The sequence below is a fragment of the Antechinus flavipes genome, chromosome 5, assembly GCF_016432865.1.
Source record: "Antechinus flavipes isolate AdamAnt ecotype Samford, QLD, Australia chromosome 5, AdamAnt_v2, whole genome shotgun sequence".
Classification (NCBI taxonomy): Eukaryota; Metazoa; Chordata; class Mammalia; order Dasyuromorphia; family Dasyuridae; genus Antechinus; species Antechinus flavipes.
In genome coordinates this window covers 62,786,615-62,806,112 of record NC_067402.1, presented here as the reverse complement: position 1 = coordinate 62,806,112, position 19,498 = coordinate 62,786,615, and the positions used below count along the sequence as shown (strand labels likewise).

The 19,498-nt window shown below is 36.8% G+C and overlaps 1 protein-coding gene across 1 annotated transcript in view; it reads right to left on the bottom strand.

Annotated features, from left to right (window-relative positions):
* The window catches only part of APBB1IP (amyloid beta precursor protein binding family B member 1 interacting protein), a 113,084-nt gene that overhangs the window by 29,960 nt on the left and 63,626 nt on the right, over positions 1-19,498 (bottom strand). Inside the window, exons 8-10 of the mRNA XM_052001015.1 lie at positions 5,875-5,961; positions 4,867-5,010; positions 566-676 (exon numbers count right to left, since the gene is read on the bottom strand). Coding sequence (XP_051856975.1) covers positions 566-676; positions 4,867-5,010; positions 5,875-5,961 — 342 coding nt within the window. The remainder of the gene's footprint in view (positions 1-565; positions 677-4,866; positions 5,011-5,874; positions 5,962-19,498) is intronic.

Here is a 19,498-nt window from a genome sequence, read left to right as displayed (position 1 = left end):
TAGTGGAGCAGCTAGGTGCTGCAGTAGATAGAGCACCAGCCCTGAAGTCAGGAGGACCTGAGTTCAATCTGGCCTCAGACACTTAACACTTCCTAACTGTGTGATTCTGGGCAAGTCACTTAACCCCAATTGCCTCAGCAAAAACAAATAAATAAATAAACAGAATAAAATAAAAATAAAAATATATATGGTCATAGAGGAGGAAACATTAAGCACTCAGTATGTTCCAGGCACTTGCTAAGAACTGGAGTTAAAGTCTTGCCTTTGACACATACTGGCACTGGACAAATCACTAAACTTTACCATACTCCATGAAACTCCAATAAATTACAGATGATTCTGCATCATTGGAGATGGTTCATTTGATGGATGAAAGCATGGGTTTGGGCTAAAAGAATGGTAAAATACATTTATGCATACATAAATACACATAGAGTAGAATAGAAGTTATTACTTTTAAGGTGATGGTCAAGTATGTCATTTAGTATTTACTGTTTAGCAGGGATGTCCCAAATCACAAGCCTCACAAACATCAAATGTAAACAAAGAACTTCCTTGCACATACCTTTAGTACAAAGCAGTGGTCAGTTGGAGCTTTATATTTCATTTTGTACTGTGTTCCATAGTAAACATTTACATTTTCAAACTGTATAAAGCAAGCCAAATCCCGAGATGTCTGCAAGTGGAGAGAAATAATAATAAAATGTTAAAGAAAGATTAATTAAGAATTAATTAATTCCAGAGCAACAACAACAACAATAATAATAAAAAAAACACTTCCCATTCCCAAAGCTCTTACAAGAATTTTGGACAACTAATAGCTAATGTGTCACATTTATTCAAAAAAGCATCTTGAATTGTTTTTGTTTTATCTGATATTCTGTCATGAAGGGTATCCTAAACAATCAAAGCTCTTTTTTAAAAAGGAAAGAGAAGAACAAGAGAATTTTTGGTTCTACTTCTGGTTCCAGTGCTCTTTAGTTTTCTAATACCTTGCACCACTGACTGACTTTGAAAGCCCCAGCTAACTGACCTTGACTTCTTCCTACTGATGCAATCAAGACAAGGTGACCACCGAGGAAAAGACATTTCTTTTTAGTGCACCTATTACAAGATCTTTCTTTTCTGACAAAGGGATGGATTCTGTGGCTAGAAATAGCAGCTTGTTTTTTTTTTTTCTCCCTAAAGAAAGCTTCCAATAAGAAATAGACAGTAAAAGGCACTAAATGTACCTCTCAGTAAATTAACAGAAATTTCAGGCACTTCCTTAAAGCAAAGATTTTTTTTTTCTTGTCCTTTTTTTTCTCCTAATACTGCAGGTTCCCTCTTGCTATTTATTGGGCTTGATGTGTTGCCATGGAAACAAAATGTCTGCCTCACTGAACAACCTTCTTTGTGAAGAGTGAGTGCAGTGGAGAATCTGCATATTCCATCACACCTTAATTACAAATTGGTTCTATTTCTCTGTTCTGGGTTTTTTTGATGCTAAATATAGGTTACAAACAATCCAACTGAGAATTAGTACATGTGATTTTGCTGCTTGGTTCCTTCCCCCTTTACTGTCATACATCTTTTTCTTTTTTAAAATATGGAAACATTCCTGCCCTCCTCTCCCATTTTTCATACCAGCTAATAGTTCTTTGTAAACTGTCTTATTCCAAATGTGGTAATTCAACACAATTAGAGCCTTAAAATACCAACTTTCAAATTAGTTATCTGAAGAAATGGATAGAAGAACTGATAATCCAAAAGAGATCTATTTTTGATTTTGCCATACAATTCCTGAGTCCCATATTTAGCAAGTAACATTATCAAATGTTCCATCTAAGTGTCAGTCAATCAGTCAATAAGCATTTATTGAGGGCCTACTATGGGCCACTGTGCTAAGCACTGGTGCTCGACACTAAACTGCCTTGTTAAGTAGATAAAAGAATGAATGATTAAGAAGGCTTTTATTAAGCTCTTACTATCTTCCAAGTATTGTGCTAAATCAAATAAAATCATTTCCTGAAACAATATCCAGACATGGACAATGCTTGTTTATTAGATATTAAACATGATCTGTTCATTAACTCATGATTTTAAATGAAAATGTTATTCTTCTTGGAAAGTATTCACTTGCATCTGAATACCTATGACAATGTTATGAGTTCATAACAAAATTTAGGATATTTTCAAGTGAGATGCAACCTGGCAGAGTGGACAGAGAGCTGGTCTTGAGCTCTTTTGCCTTCCATATATGAAAGCTCTGTGATTCTCTTGTATATCCACTTAATCTCATGATGCCCTTGGGCAGCTAGCTAAGATTTTAAGTTGCAGAGAAGGTGATGACTTGTATGGGTACAAGGAATTTCCTCTCCTGGGGGTTTCTATATCAATGAAACCACAAGTCCAGGTCCCTATATTTTGAAAAACAGGAGAGACTTCCTTTTTTCCTTGATTAGATAAATAACTAAGGGTAGACCAATATGGTTGCCATTTCATTACCACACCATTTATAGTAGAATAGAATGCTGGGCCCAGAGTTAGAAAAACTCATGATAAATGTTTCACAATTATTAGAATAAAAATCTTACAATTCCCCTTGCGTACCACCCCCATTTTAGTTATGTGCTATGGGTATATATGTAATTCCTTTATCAAAATCCAAAATGTGGCCTTCCAGGTAAGGCAGACAGTTTAACTTTAATGGGAGCATGCAGAGAACCTGGAGTGCTCATTCTTTAGGGAATTCCAAGTGTGACAATTATGCTCCTTCTGCCAACCCATCTAGGCTATAGTAGATGAGTTGTCCAGGGTTTGTTAGTGACAGAGATGGGATAATATGAATTATCTAAAAGCTTATTTACTCGTGAGAGTTGGGTGAAGTAGGTCAAATGATGTGTCAGGAATATTGTGGGAAAGATTCTGATAGTGATAGGGAAATTCAACCAGAAAATTGTTAAGGATTCTTCCAGAAATCCTTCATTAGCTTAATGAAGTTCATTAACTTATGATACGAAAGCAAAGACAGAACATCTAATAAAATTTTTGTAAGCTTCAAAACTGTTGAACACTTTACCAAATACAGGACAAATTTAGGGTGTGTCATTCGTGTTTTTGTTTGGGGAATGACCTAGAATGGTTTTCCTGTGTGAATCAAGGCAATATTAGGTCTAGACGGGCATGCTGGAGTTTCCTCTGTGGTGAAAATGAATCTACCTTGGGACCTTGGGGACTCAAATGACTGTCATCGGCACCTTCTGTCCAACCCAGGCAGCAGAGGGTAGTGGTCTGAGAAGGCACTTACCTTTCTCTGTCATAATTTCCTCACTGGTGAAATGGGACTAATAATATTTGCCTGACAGGGTTGTAAAGAAAGCAACTATATAAATGTGAGTACTTATTGTGATTATTCCTGTGTTTACATGAGAAGAAGGAAAGCCTTATGCAGGAACTTAAAGTAAATTCACGAGTATCAGGCCCACTTTGGAAATGTAAAGTGAGACAGAACAGTGGGGACAGAAATAACTCAGAAGAAATAAAAAAAGTAAGACCTTAAAATGGGTTTTAGATCAGGCCTTGGTCCTATTATCTGAATGAAAACCATAGGTAAAATTATTATTATTCTTTTAATTTAGTATCATCGCATCTGCTATTTTTACTTCATTTTTCTGTAGTGATTGACCAAAAAAGCCTGTAGAAAAATGGAGGAATAACTGTGTTTACTTAGGGATAGGAGGAGAGAGAAAAAGGAAGTGGGCTTGAGCCCTTGGAAGCTCCTGGAGGGCAGAGAGTATCTCAGTTTGATCTTTATATTCCACAGTGCTTGGCACAGATCCTGGCACACCTAAGTGCTTAATAAACGTTTGTTGATTGATAGATACAGAGAAGTGAAATCTTGGATAAAGACTATTTAGTGGCAGAGGAAAAAACAGGTAAGCAAACACCTGAGGTCCCTGAAAAGGGAGGGGACAAAAGGATGATCAGTAAACTGGTCTATAACCAAAGTCCAGAATACCTTGCTCGGGGGGGGGCATTTAATGAATATTTGTGATTGGAACGTATATGAATGGGGACCCTGTTCCTGTCCCTTGATTTGCTAGGGGTGAATATTTCAGTGAAGAGATCAGAAAGTACTCTTCCCTTTTTTTGGCCCAGTGAAGAAAAAAGCTTTTGACATCATCATCATCATCACCATCATCAACATCATCATCATCATCATCATCAAGTGCCTACTATGTGCCAGGTGCTTTGCTGCTAAGCCCTTTACAATTATCTCATTTGCTCCTCACAACAACCTTGGGAGGTAAATACTATGGTTATTTCCATTTTACCAATGAGGAAGCTGAGATAAATAAGGTTAAGTGCTTTGCCCAGGGTCTCACAGCTAATAAGTGTCTGAGGTCATTTGAACTCAGATCTTCCTAACACTTCAGGATCAGTACTGCATCCACTGCACCATCTGGCTGCCTCTATTATGATCACCAGCTATTATCATGCAAAAGATTAAGCTATCAGGAAAACTCTTATCTAGAATCATCCATCTCTTATTGATTCCAGATTAAGAGAATAGAACATAAGAGAATAAAAATTGGAGGGAAAGTAATCAAATAGTCTTCAGGAAAAACATATTCCTGCAATTTTTTTAAAAATTGGAATTTAAATAAAGCTGAACCTATTTTTTATTTGCAAGACCAAACTACTAAAAAATAAGAAGTAGTTTTATCAGTCCTATCTTAATATGATATTTGTACAAGTGTTGTAGTGATACCAGACTTCTCAGGTATAACAGACATTTATCCTTAAAATGTCACCTAAAGATTTCTTTTCTTTCACCTTCATGAAATGCTTTATTGCTAAAGTGTTTCCTTTTGACTTCCTGACCTTAGTCTTTCCTTTGGGTACATAATAAATTCCAGAAGCCCGTAAAAGAAAATAGCGTCTTTTCCAGGATTTCTTTCCATCTTCTTTCAAATAAAGAGCCCCTTCAATTTCTGGCACAATGACAGATGTCCCACAGAAACTTTCCTGTAATGGAGAGTCCAGTTACAAAAAATATACAAAATGTAAACAGACATTTATGTTCACATTTAAACAAACTCTGACAAATCATTCTTTAAATCAAGCTATTTCTATCTGATGGACTCAATGTACATGTGTGCATCCTATGGCATCTGCTCTTTAAGAAGAATATATAGCACCAGCTAATGGGAGAAACAACGGTAAATAACTGAGATCAAGTGAAAAGCAGAAATTAGAAATTTATTCAGGTGTTGGTTTTTTTTTTAATTAAAGTCTGTGATGAGGAAGGCAGATGGATTTTTTTGGGGGGCCTCATTGTATGGCCATACGATGGTCTGTTAAGCATATTAACAATTCTCATCTTTCCAGGTGTTTCTCTCCAAATCTCAAAACTGGTTATAAAACTGCTTAATTCCATATGAGCTGCCCTGAAAAGGAGCACAATGGAGATTAAGTCTCTCCTATCTTTTTCTTTCAATAATAACACAGGGAAAAGGAACTTTCAGGCCACCTATTCAAATCTCCCTTCATTTTATATATGGGAGCAGAGTGACGCCAGGTTAAATGACCTTCCCAAGATCACTATAGGTAATGATCTAGCCCCAGATCCTAATTCCAGCTCCACAACTTGATTTTTGTACATTCTGAACTATAAATGATCTGGAAGCCTCTCAAACTCAGTATGTCTAAAACTGAACTCATTATTTTTCTACCCAAAACTATCCCTTCTTCATAATTTCTATATTTCTTCTTCAAGATCTTTCTGGTCTCTGAATTACACAGCCTAAGTCATCTTCACAAGACTTAGAAAGGATGGGAAAGACTACTAACAATCCCTGCCCTTTCTCAACACTTCCCAGTTAAACTTACCTCTAGTAAAAATTCTTTATTTTTTGCATTCATTTTCTCATTTGTCTCCTTGCCTTCTTTTTTCCCTTTATTAGCCAAGTAGAAATTCTGGAAAGAAATGCAAAAAGGTCAAATCAGCAAGTTCTTGTAGTAAGTACTTATATTGTTCCTTGTACTCCAATAGAGACTGTAGGAGATCAGACAAAAGTACAGTTACTCAGTTCTGCCCATAAGCAGCATACTTCCAGGAAATCAGATTTATATCTGTGAAAAAGCTAGAAAAGACAATTAGGCAGTATCATTCAACTAACAAGGACTCAGAGCCGAGATTAAGCGGACTAGATCAGTCAGTGGTTGGGGATGTTACTGAAGGGATTTATATATCATAGAAGAGACTGAACTAATGTTTCTGAATTAGTGATTCTTTTTGTAATGTGCTATGAGGAATACAGAAGATAACATTCAAGAAGTTGATAATACAGTTGGAAAGACAGTTGAATTTCATTGAGTTTGCTCAAATAAGCCTTTTTAAAATGCCTAGGAACTGTGCTAGGAGTTAAAATGCAATGCTGAAAACTTTTTACAGCAAAATTCAAAATATATACAAAGTCATTTAGGAAGGAATGGGAGCATCTTTCAGGGAATGACACTAGGAACTAAAAGGATGAGAAAAAGCTCCTTTATGGAGGAGTTAGGACCTCAGGATCTTGAAGAATTCATCTCAGGGGAAATCAATCTAGGAGAATAATCCTACTTAATGTGCAGTAACCCTAACCTTATTAGTTGACACTTTTGCTTTTTTTAGGGTTAGGGTAGGCACTTGAGTCTCAAAGGAAGGCAAGGATTAGAATCCAAGTCCCAGCAAGAGGAGCAGCCATTGAAAATGTATGGAGACTGGAAAGGAACGTCTAAACAGGACAGCATGATTTGATTGTAAGATATATGAAAGAAAGTAGAATTTAAAGATATTTGAAAAGGGCTCAAAATATTGGGGAAAAGTAGAATCAACAAGACCTGGAAAATAATCTAATGTGAGGAGGAGGAAGAGAGAAGGAATAAGGATGACTTGGACTTAATTTCAGAACCCAGAAGGATCTTAAAGAAGAAATACAGAAATTATGAAGAGGGGAGTTTGAGTTTGAAAGGCTTCCAAGTCATTTATAATTCAAAAGACAATTTGTGATTTGGACCTGAATTAGGAGAGAGACTATCTTTGTATTATATGTGAATAAGATCTCTGCTAACTTTTACTATGTCAGTCTAATGTTAATACATGACAAAGAGGTTAAAATAAGCATAATATGTACAATAAGTAGATAAATTCAGCGCAAATTTTTACTTGCTTTCCCTCAAAAAAGTAAAATCAACTATAAAGAAGTATCAAAGGATTGTCTTTAAATCTTGATTTTGTCATTATCATAATTGCTGACTTGAAGATTTTATGTCTAGAGTCCTGGTATTTTTATTCAGAAGACATGAATAAAATTTAATACGTGACCTATCACTTTAAGAACATAATGTATCCACTAAAGGAACTCATTAGTCTGCTGTACAAGTGTTTATTGACCCAAGTCTATAGAGGAGACTGGAGGACAAAATAGAGGTAACAAAATATAAACTATAGGGAATCTTGGCAAACTTTGTGGAACTAGAAGTGGTAAAATGGTATTTGGTGGAAAAAAAAAACCCAGAGGATGTCTGTATGTCTGATTCTTCCTATAAATGAAGATTTTTTGTTCATTCTTCACCTTTTCATTGCATGTGAAAGAATTTCCCTTGTTCTTACTGGCATTTGCAATTTTTAAAAGATTTTTTTTCCTTGCCACTTAAATCTGAAAGGGTAACAATGCCAGTTAGTGGTTCTAAGGCTTAGGAGAGATTGTGACTCACTATAGATTTTGTTTCATATTAGACTTGAAGATAAATATTTCAAAGTGCCTTTTATTCCCTAAAACATCAAAATGATAAACTATTCCAATACCATGGAAAAAGAATTACTTTAAAAATAAAACCTACTGATTTGCCTGACTAGGTATTACTTTTGCCATGTTGTTTTCCCAATCCATTTACACATGTGGATTATGCTACCAACAAGATAAAAATGGGCTTAGAATTTTGAAAGCATTTTTTTAAAAGTCAAATTGTCATTAAGTGAACAGAATTAAGCCCCATTGAGTGAATAAAGCACATAAGGAAATACAAAGCTCTTGGAAAACTGTGAAAGGTTGTTAAACTAAACTGTGAATGGAATCAGAAGGGTGCTAATGAAAAAGACCAATCTTTCTGCTATTCTTCGGCACATATGGTTAACTTGTCTTACATTATATAAAAAGTTTCTAACATTTCTCTTTAAAAATTACTTTAATCCCAGCTCCTTTATTCTACTTTCTCCCCACAGCTGAACTTTCAGACTGTTTCTTTCAAGTTACAATTTCTCAGTCCATCACTTAGAGATGTCACTTGTGATGAGGAAGTGGAAGACAAATCTAGTGATCCCCAAAAGAGCCATACCAAAGACATTCTTCCTTCCTTCCTTCTTTCCTTCCTTCCTCTCTTTCTCTCTTTGTTCATCTCTCTCTCTCTCTTTATTCATTTCTCTCTCTCTCTTTCTCTCTCTCTATCTATCTACTTATTGCTGAGGCAATTGGGGTAAGTGACTTGCCAGGGTCACACAGTTGGAAGTGTTAAGTGTCTGAGACAAGATTTGAACTTAGGTCCTCCTGACTTCAGGGCTGCCCCCCAAAACATCCTTTATTAAGTTAAATCTTGTTTGCATACTTTGGGGTAAGGAGGTGAACTATGTGGGTCTGTTTCTGATAGGTGTTATGGGCAAATCTGAAAGTTTGGGTCAAAAGGAAGTGATGAGTGGGAAAGGATTCTGAGTCAGAAAACCTGGTTCAAATTCTGATTATTATGTGGTCAAGGCACTAAAGTTAGTTAGGAAGGTACCTGGGTAAGGTACTTAAGTTAGTTATGAAGTTCCCTACACAAGACACTAATGTCAGTTATGAAGTTTCCTGAATGAGACAAAGTTAGTCATGAAACTACCTGATTAAGACAATTAAGTCTCTCTATTCCTCAGTTTCCTCATCTATAAAATGAGAAAGTTAGAATAGTTGAATCTTCAAAGTTCTTTCCAGCTATAGAATTGTGACTCTGTGCAGCAAGTAGAATTCTATCAAGGATATTACTTGTCCTGTGTGATAGAGTAGGTGTAGGAAACAAGGGAATATTTATTTTTAACGTCCACATTTTCTTAGACTAAAGACTCTGTCAAGAGGACTAATCATTTAGAGTCTCTTATAAGACACAAAGGCCTCATGTAAGTAGTTTATCCTCTGGGTTTGATGAGAAAAGGCACAGATACACACATAAAGGGAAGTCACTGGCTAAGGGCCAACTGAGTAGAATAAAGAATGCTATGAGAAGTCAAGACAAGGAGAAATAGTTAGGTGATAGGGGTGCCCACAGACTACTTTATGGAGGAGTTGGGACCTCAGGATCTTGAAGAATTCATCTCAGGGGAAATCGATCCAGGAGAATAAGAGAAATTCAAAAATGAAAATTTAAAAATACAAAAGGGAAACAACAATAACAAGGAAGAAAAATATGGCTGCATAAAGTACTCACTAGCTAACTTAGATTTTTAAAAAGAAATTTATAGAAAATTGAGGCCAGGTAATACAAGATGGCTAAAAAAATGGTATATTCCCTAAAAATACAGTATCATGAATGCTAATGCTCAAAGTGAGCTGAGGCTGTGGTAAGGGAGGCTGAAAACATAAAACATCTTTTTAGCTAAATTCGAGAAAAAGAAGGATCAAAGAAGGTATGAGACCTTTGCTTGTCAGAGATGGGATAACTGACAGCAGAGAGAAGGTAGAATTTCTCCTCTTTGTTTTGTTTCTACTTTCTTGGCAAAGGAGAATGACCTTTATGTTACAAGTAGCAGAAAAATGAGTACCCCAAATAAATAATTTGACAGTCAGTAAGCATCTGGTTGTCCTTGATGAATTCAAATTCCCTGGTCCAAATGAACTGCATATTCTGATCCTAAAAGAACTAGGGGTTGTGAATGGTGGACTGCCATCACTGACATTTAAGAGATCATGGAAAACAGGAGTAGTACCACAAGACTGGTGAAGGATAAATGTGGTCCTGATTTTTTTTTAAAGGAAAGAGTTTTTTGGCTTTAATTTTTGGAAAAATTCTACAATGGCTCCTTAAAGAGATAGATGAGGAAGTGTTGATCACAAAGTGTCAGCCTGGCTTCAAGAAGAACAGAACATGGAAAACATCATTTTTGGGGGATGAAAGTTTATTAAATTAGAAGATGAGGGGAATGCTATGGATAGAGTTTACCTAGATTTTGTTTTGTTGTGTGTGTTTTTTTGAGAGGCAATTGGGGTTAAATAGCTTGCCTGGGATCACATAGCTATTAAGTGTTAAATGTCTGAGGCTGGATTTAAACTCTGAGGCCAGTACTTTATCTACTACATCATCTAGTTTTTCCATTTACCAAGATTTTGGCAAAGCATTTAATAAAGTGTATAATAATACTCTTGTAGAGAAGATAGAGAGAGAGAGAGGGATTAGATGAAAATACAATCCTGTGGATTCATAACTAATTGGATGGGCAGACTCAAAGAGTCATTATAACAGTTCAGTTCAATACAGAGTTGACCAGGAATTGATGTTAGGCCTTATACTGTTTCACTTTATTTTTTAAAATATTTTTTCCTGGCAATTTCATTTTTCTCTTTATTTTTTAAAATAATAGCTTTTTATTTCCAAAATATATGCTTTCTGCATTCACCCTTGCAAAACTTTGTATTCCAAATTTTTCTCCTTCCCTTCCCCCATTCTCTCCCTCAGATAGCAAACAATCCATTATATTTAAACATGTGTGATTTTTCTATACATATTTCCACAAATATCATGCTGCAGAAGAAAAATCAGATCAAAAAGAAAAAGAGAGAAAGAAAACAAAAAGCAAGAAAACAATAAAAAAGTAAAAATTCTATGTTGTGATCCACACTCTGTTCCCACAGTCCTCTCTCTGGGTGCAGATGGTTCTCCTCCTCACCAAGACCTTTGGAATTGACCTGAATCACCTCATTGTTGAAAAGAGCCACGTCCCTCAGAGTTGATCATCATATAATCAACTAGAGTCATGATTGGACAATAATAATTCTGAAGAAGTTCTGGAGGTTTTAAAGTAAACTGCAAACTCAGTAAGAGTCACTAGTGTGATATAGCAGCTAAAACAGATAATGAAATTTCAGGCTACGTTATAAGGGGTAAAGGAATAAGGAGGGAATAGTCCCACAGTATTGTGACCTATCTAAGGGAATGGGTTCAGTTTTGTGCACTGTGGATTAAAGAAAGGCAGTAACTGACTGGACAGAGTAGGGCACCCAGAATTGTGAAGGCTTTAAGATCATGACAAGATTGGCTGAAAGAAGGGGGATCCTCCAGCTTGAAGGGAAGACCTGGGAGGAAATGTGACAGCTGTCTTTAAGCATCTGAAGAAATGCCATGTGGAAGGGGGATGATGTGGCCTTTTGGGCCAAAGCAGAACAATGGATAATGGTAGTAAGAGTTAAATCTAGACTTGAAGTCAGAAAGAACTTGTTAGAAAAAGTGATGGGCTCCTCCTCTGTGAATATCTTCCAGCTAATGCTTTATGTATACTTCTCAAGCACATCATCCTGGGGATGTCTTTTGTGTCCACGTTGGACTAAATGGTTGCCAAGACCTCTTCCCACTCTAGAATTCTGATTGTGTCCCTCCTCTGTGTGAAGAGCTTGCCGACAGGTGTGCGATCTCACACCGGCTGGAGTATTTTGGCTGCATGTAAGGAAAACAATCTTATCCTGATTGATCTTGCCACTTCTCAGGTGACCAAACTGTCCCATGTCCCAGCCCGTCTTGGTTCTTGACCATCTGATGCCCCTGTAGGGAATAACTTAATCCTTAACTTCCCTCAGTTCCCAGGCAACCTTGCTCTTGCACTTCACACGCCAGCATCATAACCATACCGCGGCACAAAACTCATCAGACCACAGCTGACTTGCATTTGAGCATCTGGCATCTATTTAGGAAAAACAGACCACCCTGTGCCTACGACTGATGGTAAAGAGAAGTTTTCTTAATGACAACCAGGCTGGCAAATAAGTTTTTCTTTTCAAACAAAGTTGCTCTTTATCAGTCTTTATGAGTCTACTGCCCTGGACCACCTCACCCAGATGTATCCCATCTCTTTCACATCTAAGCATAAGCATCTAAGAACTTTATTGCAAAGTTCTCCTTGCTTCCCAACCCCTTGTTTTAAAAAGGGGGATGAAATCCCTTCTATCCCATCCCAGAGAAGCTCACAAAAGTGTATTTAATCTGTAAAATACTTGATGTATAGTATTGTATTATAGAACCTAACCACTGAGCAAGTAACAAGTAATTAACTATACAAGTATGGGAAAAGATGCTCAAAATTCCAGGAGGGGATGCCAAGAACACATTCCTCACCATCTGCCCTCATGTGCCAAGGTGTGGGGGCTGGACTTTGCTCCTATGACTTGGGAAAGGAAGAACCTGGAGGGGAACAAGTTTGATTTTTACTTCGGAGAACTTCTGGGCCCTTTCCCATCATCTCCACCTGCTTCTTCCAACAGAGGTTTCTCTCCCAGACCTCTTTTACAGCTTTTCTCTTCCTGTTCCTGAAGCAGAGCCACAGCCCTTTTGAAATTTTCTAAGGATTTTTAAGCATAAAAATAAAAAAAAACAACATTCCTTCCTCCTTTCCCTCCCATTTCTGTGCTTGGAACATCTGCTTTTCTTCCTCCATTTGTTGCATTCTGGCTGGATCCCCTTGACTGGAGAAACCTTCTTCTCCCTTGAACATTACACAGCATTTTTTTTTTGCAACTCTCTAATGCACTTATCATTTCATATTATGTAACAGGATTATCAGTGTTTGTGGACCCGTGGAGTCAGTGACTGTGTCTTATCTAAGTGTTTGTCTCCACAGTGGTTAGCACAGAGCTCTGCTCCCAGTAGGTGTTTAATAAACACTAACAGCCGGCATCCTTAAAACACAGCAAGGTTTGCAAGCGCTTTAGCTAGGTAATCCCCTTTCAGCCTCACAACAATCCCACGTTTCTTGTTTTGTTCGGTGGTTTCAGCCCTGTCTGACTCTTCATGGGGTTTTCTTGGAAGAGATACTGGATGGGTTTGCCATTTCCTTCTCATTTTACAGATGAGGAAACTGAGGCAAACAGAAAGATCACACAGCCAGAAAATGTCTGAGGTCACTTTTGAATTCAGGTCTTCCTGATTCCAGGTCTGGTACTCTATCCACTATGTCAGCTAGTCACCTAGACACCCCATGAGATAGGTCCTATTCCCATTTCAGTTTTACAGATGAGGAAATTAGGATGAAAAAGACAGTAAATGTCTGATGCTGAATTCACAATGGGTTCTTTCTGTGTCCAAGCCAAGTGACTTTTCCCCCATGCCATGTAGGTGAATAAAGGAGGATGAATGAACTTTGATCTCACTCAGAATAAAAAGGCCAATTTAGGTGATATGGAATGATCTTTGAGTACCCAAAAGATCAAAGTATGATTCATTTACCTTTCTGAGGAAAATTTACTCAGTGTTCACCACCACTGACATTTTATCCAGGAGTTGAGAATCTTTGGAGCAAGGATTTTTCAAACTTTTTTGGACCTCTGCTCACAATAATGTTTTTAAATCATTCAAAGCAATCTTGAGTTTCAGTCATAATAAAATATAATAAATAAAAAATAATAATAAAAATTAAAATGTAAAAAAATGTTCCCATCCAAGATCACAGACCCTCTGGAACCTCAGTTAAGAATCCTGCTCTGGAGAGAGGAGCAAGACAGGGGATAGGACAGAGAGTAAAGGGGAAGGAAATCAGGGAAAGAGAGGGAAAATATGGGGGGCAGCAGTGGAAGAGGAAGGATGCTGTGTGGTGGGGAGGAAGGAGTAATCATGGGAAATTACTCTGCTATCCTCCTTCTCCTTTCTTAACTCCTTATCAGAACTATTACCATAGAATCTGCTCTGAACTTCCTTGGGCTAAGAAAAAAAATCAGGAACTTGGCTGAAGGGCAGGGAAGGTAAAAGCAGTGGGAAAATTCCATTTACATCTGGGAAATAAGCACACTGTTTGGACTCAGGTTTAAATTTCAACAGTGTCCCTCACTATCAAATAATTACCAAATCTATCATCCTTTGACCATAGAAATAATGCTATACAAAGTAAGCAGATGGCAAAATACACCATAGAAATCTACCATATATGTAAAATAAAGGACTATACAAATAAAAATGTAAAAGAAAAGTCTAAGGAGGGAAAGAAAAATCCAAATAGTAATAGCCTAGAGGAGAAGAGAGTGCCTATGGTCACATGGATGGAGTTTGCACGGGTCCAGCTAGAGTCATCTACTAACCTCCCAAGGCTTATCCCATCCTTTCCCTATCTATTTCAAATTTTTTAATACAAATTTAATAATCATCAATCAAAAATGAATATGTAAAATGAGGAGTAAAACCCTTCACAAAATTCTTGATATTTTACAGGCTAAACACAAATGAATTAACAGATACCCCCCTCCCGGCAAAGTGCTGAATTCAGCACTAGGTAACCTGGATTCAAATCCCAATTTAGCTACTTAAGGCCTGTGTGATTTTAGGTAAGTTACTTATAAATAATTCTCAGAGCCTCAGTTTCCTTGTTTGTAAGATGGGGATGATACTTGTACCTACTTTGTAAGGTTTTTGTTTGGTTTCATTGAAATAGTGCATGTAAAGCCTTCTAGAAAACAACAACCCTGCAAAGTAGCTGTATATCAATAGATATATAATATATATTATATTTTAAGTTATATTAAATTTTTTATCTATATTTAATTTTAATATATTTAAATAAAATTTAAATTACATAATATAAATTTTGTCTTCCTTTTTTCAGTCACCAGTCTTAATTATAAATAGCAACCATTTATTTTTGGGTTTTCCTCTTAAAATTCCATGCAGTTGAATTATTAGACTGCTATTTTGGGGTACAGAACTAACATACTATCTTACAGACTTCATATGTTATGCTAGATTTTTAACGTTATGTAGTTCTCTTTCTAGGGAGATGATTTGACCTCTGTGTAAGTGAATACCTTCAATTCCAGCCATATTTTACAAGGGGATTCCACTATATTTATTTTTCTTTTTTTCTTCTTTATTATAGCTTTTTATTTACCAGATATATGCCTGGGTAAATTTTCAACACTGACAATTGCAAAACCTTTTGTTCCAATTTTTCCCCTTCTTCCCCACCCCCTTCCCCAGATGGCAAGTAGACCAATACATGTTAAATACGTTAAAGTATATGTTAAATACAATATATGTCTGTATTTATTTTTCTCCACTAGAGGCTCTCACAATTTCTTTGGAGAGGAATATGACATTTCCACTTTCCCCTTCCTTCTCTCCCCTTGTTGCCATCAGCAAAGAGAGTCATTCTGAACCTGTTGCCTCTAGGCAAGGCTACATGTTGGACCCCATCTGCAAGCCGACATTTCTCAGCAAGTTTTCTCACTCGACTTCCCTCAGCAGACCACAATATCCTTTTGTCACATTGCTCGCCCTCCCACTCCCCCAGAACCAGCCGCACAGTCCGGCTAAAGTTTCTAATTCTGAATTCCACTTTGCTTTGCTGAGGTCCCAGCTTCTCACCCTCCTCCCACTGGTGCTGTGATCACCACTTTCAATTCCACCCTGACACTCTATAACACTCTCCTCCATCTCCTTCCACCACGACTAGTGGGTAATTCCTGCCTTTTTGCTGACCATTCCCAGTCATTATGCCTTTGATCAAGAGAATCAGTCAATGAACAAACCGTTATTAAGCATCTACTATGTGTCAGGCACTATAGTGGGTCCTGGGGACACTCACACACTCACAGACACAATACAATGATGGAGGAGAGGGGATGAAAGAGATACTTGGGGTACCAGAAAAGGGCTCTTGCACTGAACCTTGAATAGTGCAATATCAGCTATTTTGAGCTGATAAAGGTTCCAAGAGGTAGAAGCAAAATAGAAGAGATTTCTAGGTAAGTAGATTACACAGCTAAGGCAAATGTAAAGAGAGGGGAGATGAAATATCATATAAAGGAAGAGTAGAAGAAGGAAACTTATTATAGAGCCAGGACTGACATCAGAAAACCTGGATTTACACCCTACCTTAGGGAATTATCATTTGTATGACTATGAGCAACAGGACAAAGCTTCTTCCTGATCCATAAAATAGGGATAATAATACCTGAAATCCCTATTTTTACAATGTTTTTGTGAAGGGCCCCAGATGGTCCCTTAATGATGATTCATTTCTACTCACTTCCTATAGTTTCTGCTCGTCACCGATTACCATCAACGCTCGGTGTATTTCATAAAGGTTAAAGTAACTACAGAAACATTTATTATTCTCCTCAGGTGTGGTTCCTAAACTTGTTTTTCAAATGACAGGGAAAATGGAACTGCTTATCTTTATTACATTATAGGGAGTTTGACTCTCAGTCACAAGACTATCTCTAAACATTGATCAGGGTACATCAAATGGAATGATAATCATCACCCTAAAAGTCACTCAACAGGATAATATCTGTGCTGAAAGATAAAAGGTACACTTGCAAAGGGAGTAGGGGGAAAATTTATAGATTAAAATTTATCTGGTTTGCTTTTTTAAATAAATACTTGCAGTCTTGGTATTTATTTCCAAAGGGATTGTGTATGTATGTGGGGGTGGAGATTTGAATTTACCTCACAGCTGAGATAATTCTGTTGGATTTGAACACAATAAACTATAAGACATGCTAAAAGCAGACTGCCAACGATGCTAATTTAGATAATTTGTATTTCCATTCCTGCCCTACCTTCCCAAATAAGAATCCCATTCTTCCTTACTATTGTAACTTGTAATTGTCTAAAAAATTACAAAGCCATGATGGTCTGGTTCTATCTAAATTAAAAAAAAAATTACACAAGGAGTATGAGGTACTTCAGCTTTAGTGACCAAAAGAACCACATGGTGGAGCCAGATAAAATTAATTAATCATTTCTGATATCAGTGAGAAAAAAGGCTCATAAGTGAATCTTTCTTACTTTATGATATGAAATGGCTCTAGCTCTCTGAAATCTTATTGACTTACAATTGAGTTGTGTTTTTATTTACTTATTTGTGAGCATGATGTTTTCTTTCAAAAGAATGACTTTAAACTCCTTGAGTTTTCTGTCTGCATATCCTTGGCACATAGCTCAATACCTGACACAGGAAAAGCATTAAATGCTCCACCAATACCGTCACGTTTACAAAATGTTCACATTAGCACTTTTCTCCTGCTCCTAGACTTCAAGTTTTAAGAGACAAATTTTAAGAGAGAAACTTATTTTCTCTTGTTTATGTGAAATATACACATTTGTGTACATAGACATATGCATACATCTTTATATTTATATGTATATACATAGATGTGTATACCTACATAAAAGTTCCTATATGCTGGTACAGTAGAGAAATCATGGATCTGAAGTCATTCTGTGATTTTGGGAAAGTGAACGCTTCTGAGCTTCCATTTTCTTATTTGTAAAATGAGGGGAGGTGTTGGACCACATGACCTTTTTTAGGCCTAAGAGTTTAAGAGCTTTCAGTCCTTTATGATGAAGTTGCATCATTGCTTATAATTCTCTCTTAGAGCTTCTTCATTTGCAAATGGGGGAATCCCTTAGTCTAAGGAAAATTTTTAGGGATGAGGTCATCTTATGGATGTGTGAACAGAAACAAGCTATTTTTTCCTTATAAGTACCCAAGCAGTGGATAGAGAAGGTTGGGCTCCAGTCTCACCTTTGACTTATATGGATTATCTCACAACTACCCTGTGGCTCCAGTATTATAGAGCCCTAGGACGTTACCAGTTGGTACTGGTAGAGGGAAGAACTTGTTCCTTATATCAAAGTAATCACAAGCTAAGGAAATAGAAAAATTCCCCTGGAATACTGGAAATGAGTCAGATGGGGGATGTGTCAGAGATGGGCAGGGAATCCACCAACTCATCACAAAAGGAAAAAATCTGCATATGGAAATTGTCAGAAATGCATGAGGAATGGTTTCATTTTCTCAAACTTCCATTTCTTTTATTTTTCATTAAAATTTTTATTTTAATAGAATATTATTTTTCCAATTACATGTAAACATGGTTTTCAACTTTTATTTTTGAAAGATTTTAAATTCCAAATGTTTTTTCCCCTTCTTCTCTCCTTGACCTTCCCCTTTCCCATGCTAGCAAGCAATCCGATATAAGTTAGACATTTATGTTCATTTTAAACATATTTCCAGATGAGTCACGTTGGGAAAGAAAAATCAGAACAAAAGGGAAAAACCACGAGAAAGGAAAAAAAGGTGAAAATAGTATGGTTTGATCTGCATTCAGTCTTTATGGTTTTTTCTCTGGGTGCAGATGGCGTTTTCCATCCAAAATTTATTGGAACTGCCTTGGATCACTGAATTGCTAAGAAGAGCCAAATCTATACAGTTGATTATCACCTACTTTCTGTTGCTGTGTACAATGTTTTCTTGGTTAAATTTCCAGTTCTAAAATAATTTGCTTAATATAATTTTGTTCTCTGGAAAGACTATGACAAAGGATAATTAAAAAACAAAAAAAGCTCAATATTGAAAAGGTTTTTAGAAAGAATTGGAACACAGAAGATGGGCTTTAAAATCCATCTTCATGCAAGTAAGAATCAAATAAAATAATCTCTTTAGTCCCTGAAATCCCTATATGAGCTTATTTTTTTCTTAGTAGACAATATCATGCTATAATCATTCTTTTGTGTATTCAAAGAAATAATACCCTTCCAGATCATATTCTAGTCAAGAACTCCAGCCCTCTAAATCTCACTGAGATTGATAAAGTTAAACTCTTTTGGGTTCCCCTTGCTCTGTATGACCCATTCCTTCCTATTTCCTATGCCTTTAGTAAGCTGGGTTTATAGGACTCAGGACCTCTCATCACTATACCTCCAAGTTTATTTTTAAGTTTCTGAAGTTCCTGATACTTATAAAGAACTTGAGCAGGGCTTCTTCACTTTTGAAAGATGAGGCTTTGAGCTAAGTGCTCCAATAAAGTCAAAATAAATATTAAGGCCCCTGATTTTCCTCTAGACTATTTATACCAAGATACCACAAGGGGAAATGGTGTTATTTTGATTATACTTTTTGTTTCATGTTAGACACCTGAGAGAGGGATGGGGGCAGAGGAGAATAAGTGCCCAGAAGTCTGTTTATCATTCTTCAAAAGTAACTCTTTAATTTTAAGCATTCCTTGGTATGAAGGAATCTTTGGAGACTGGGAGTGGGAGTAAAATCAGCACTATGGAGGGCCTGCTGTTTTAAGGAAATTCCATTTTCTACTCGATAGGACTCTCTCAGGTCAAAGAAGAGAATGATGGGAAACAAATAACTATATCTGCTTTTTAGTGCTTATGGAGATGCTCTTCACTCTCCCTTTAGAAGAAAGGGGCCAAATTCACTGGCCACAAAACTCCTCAGAAGTCCTAACTGAAA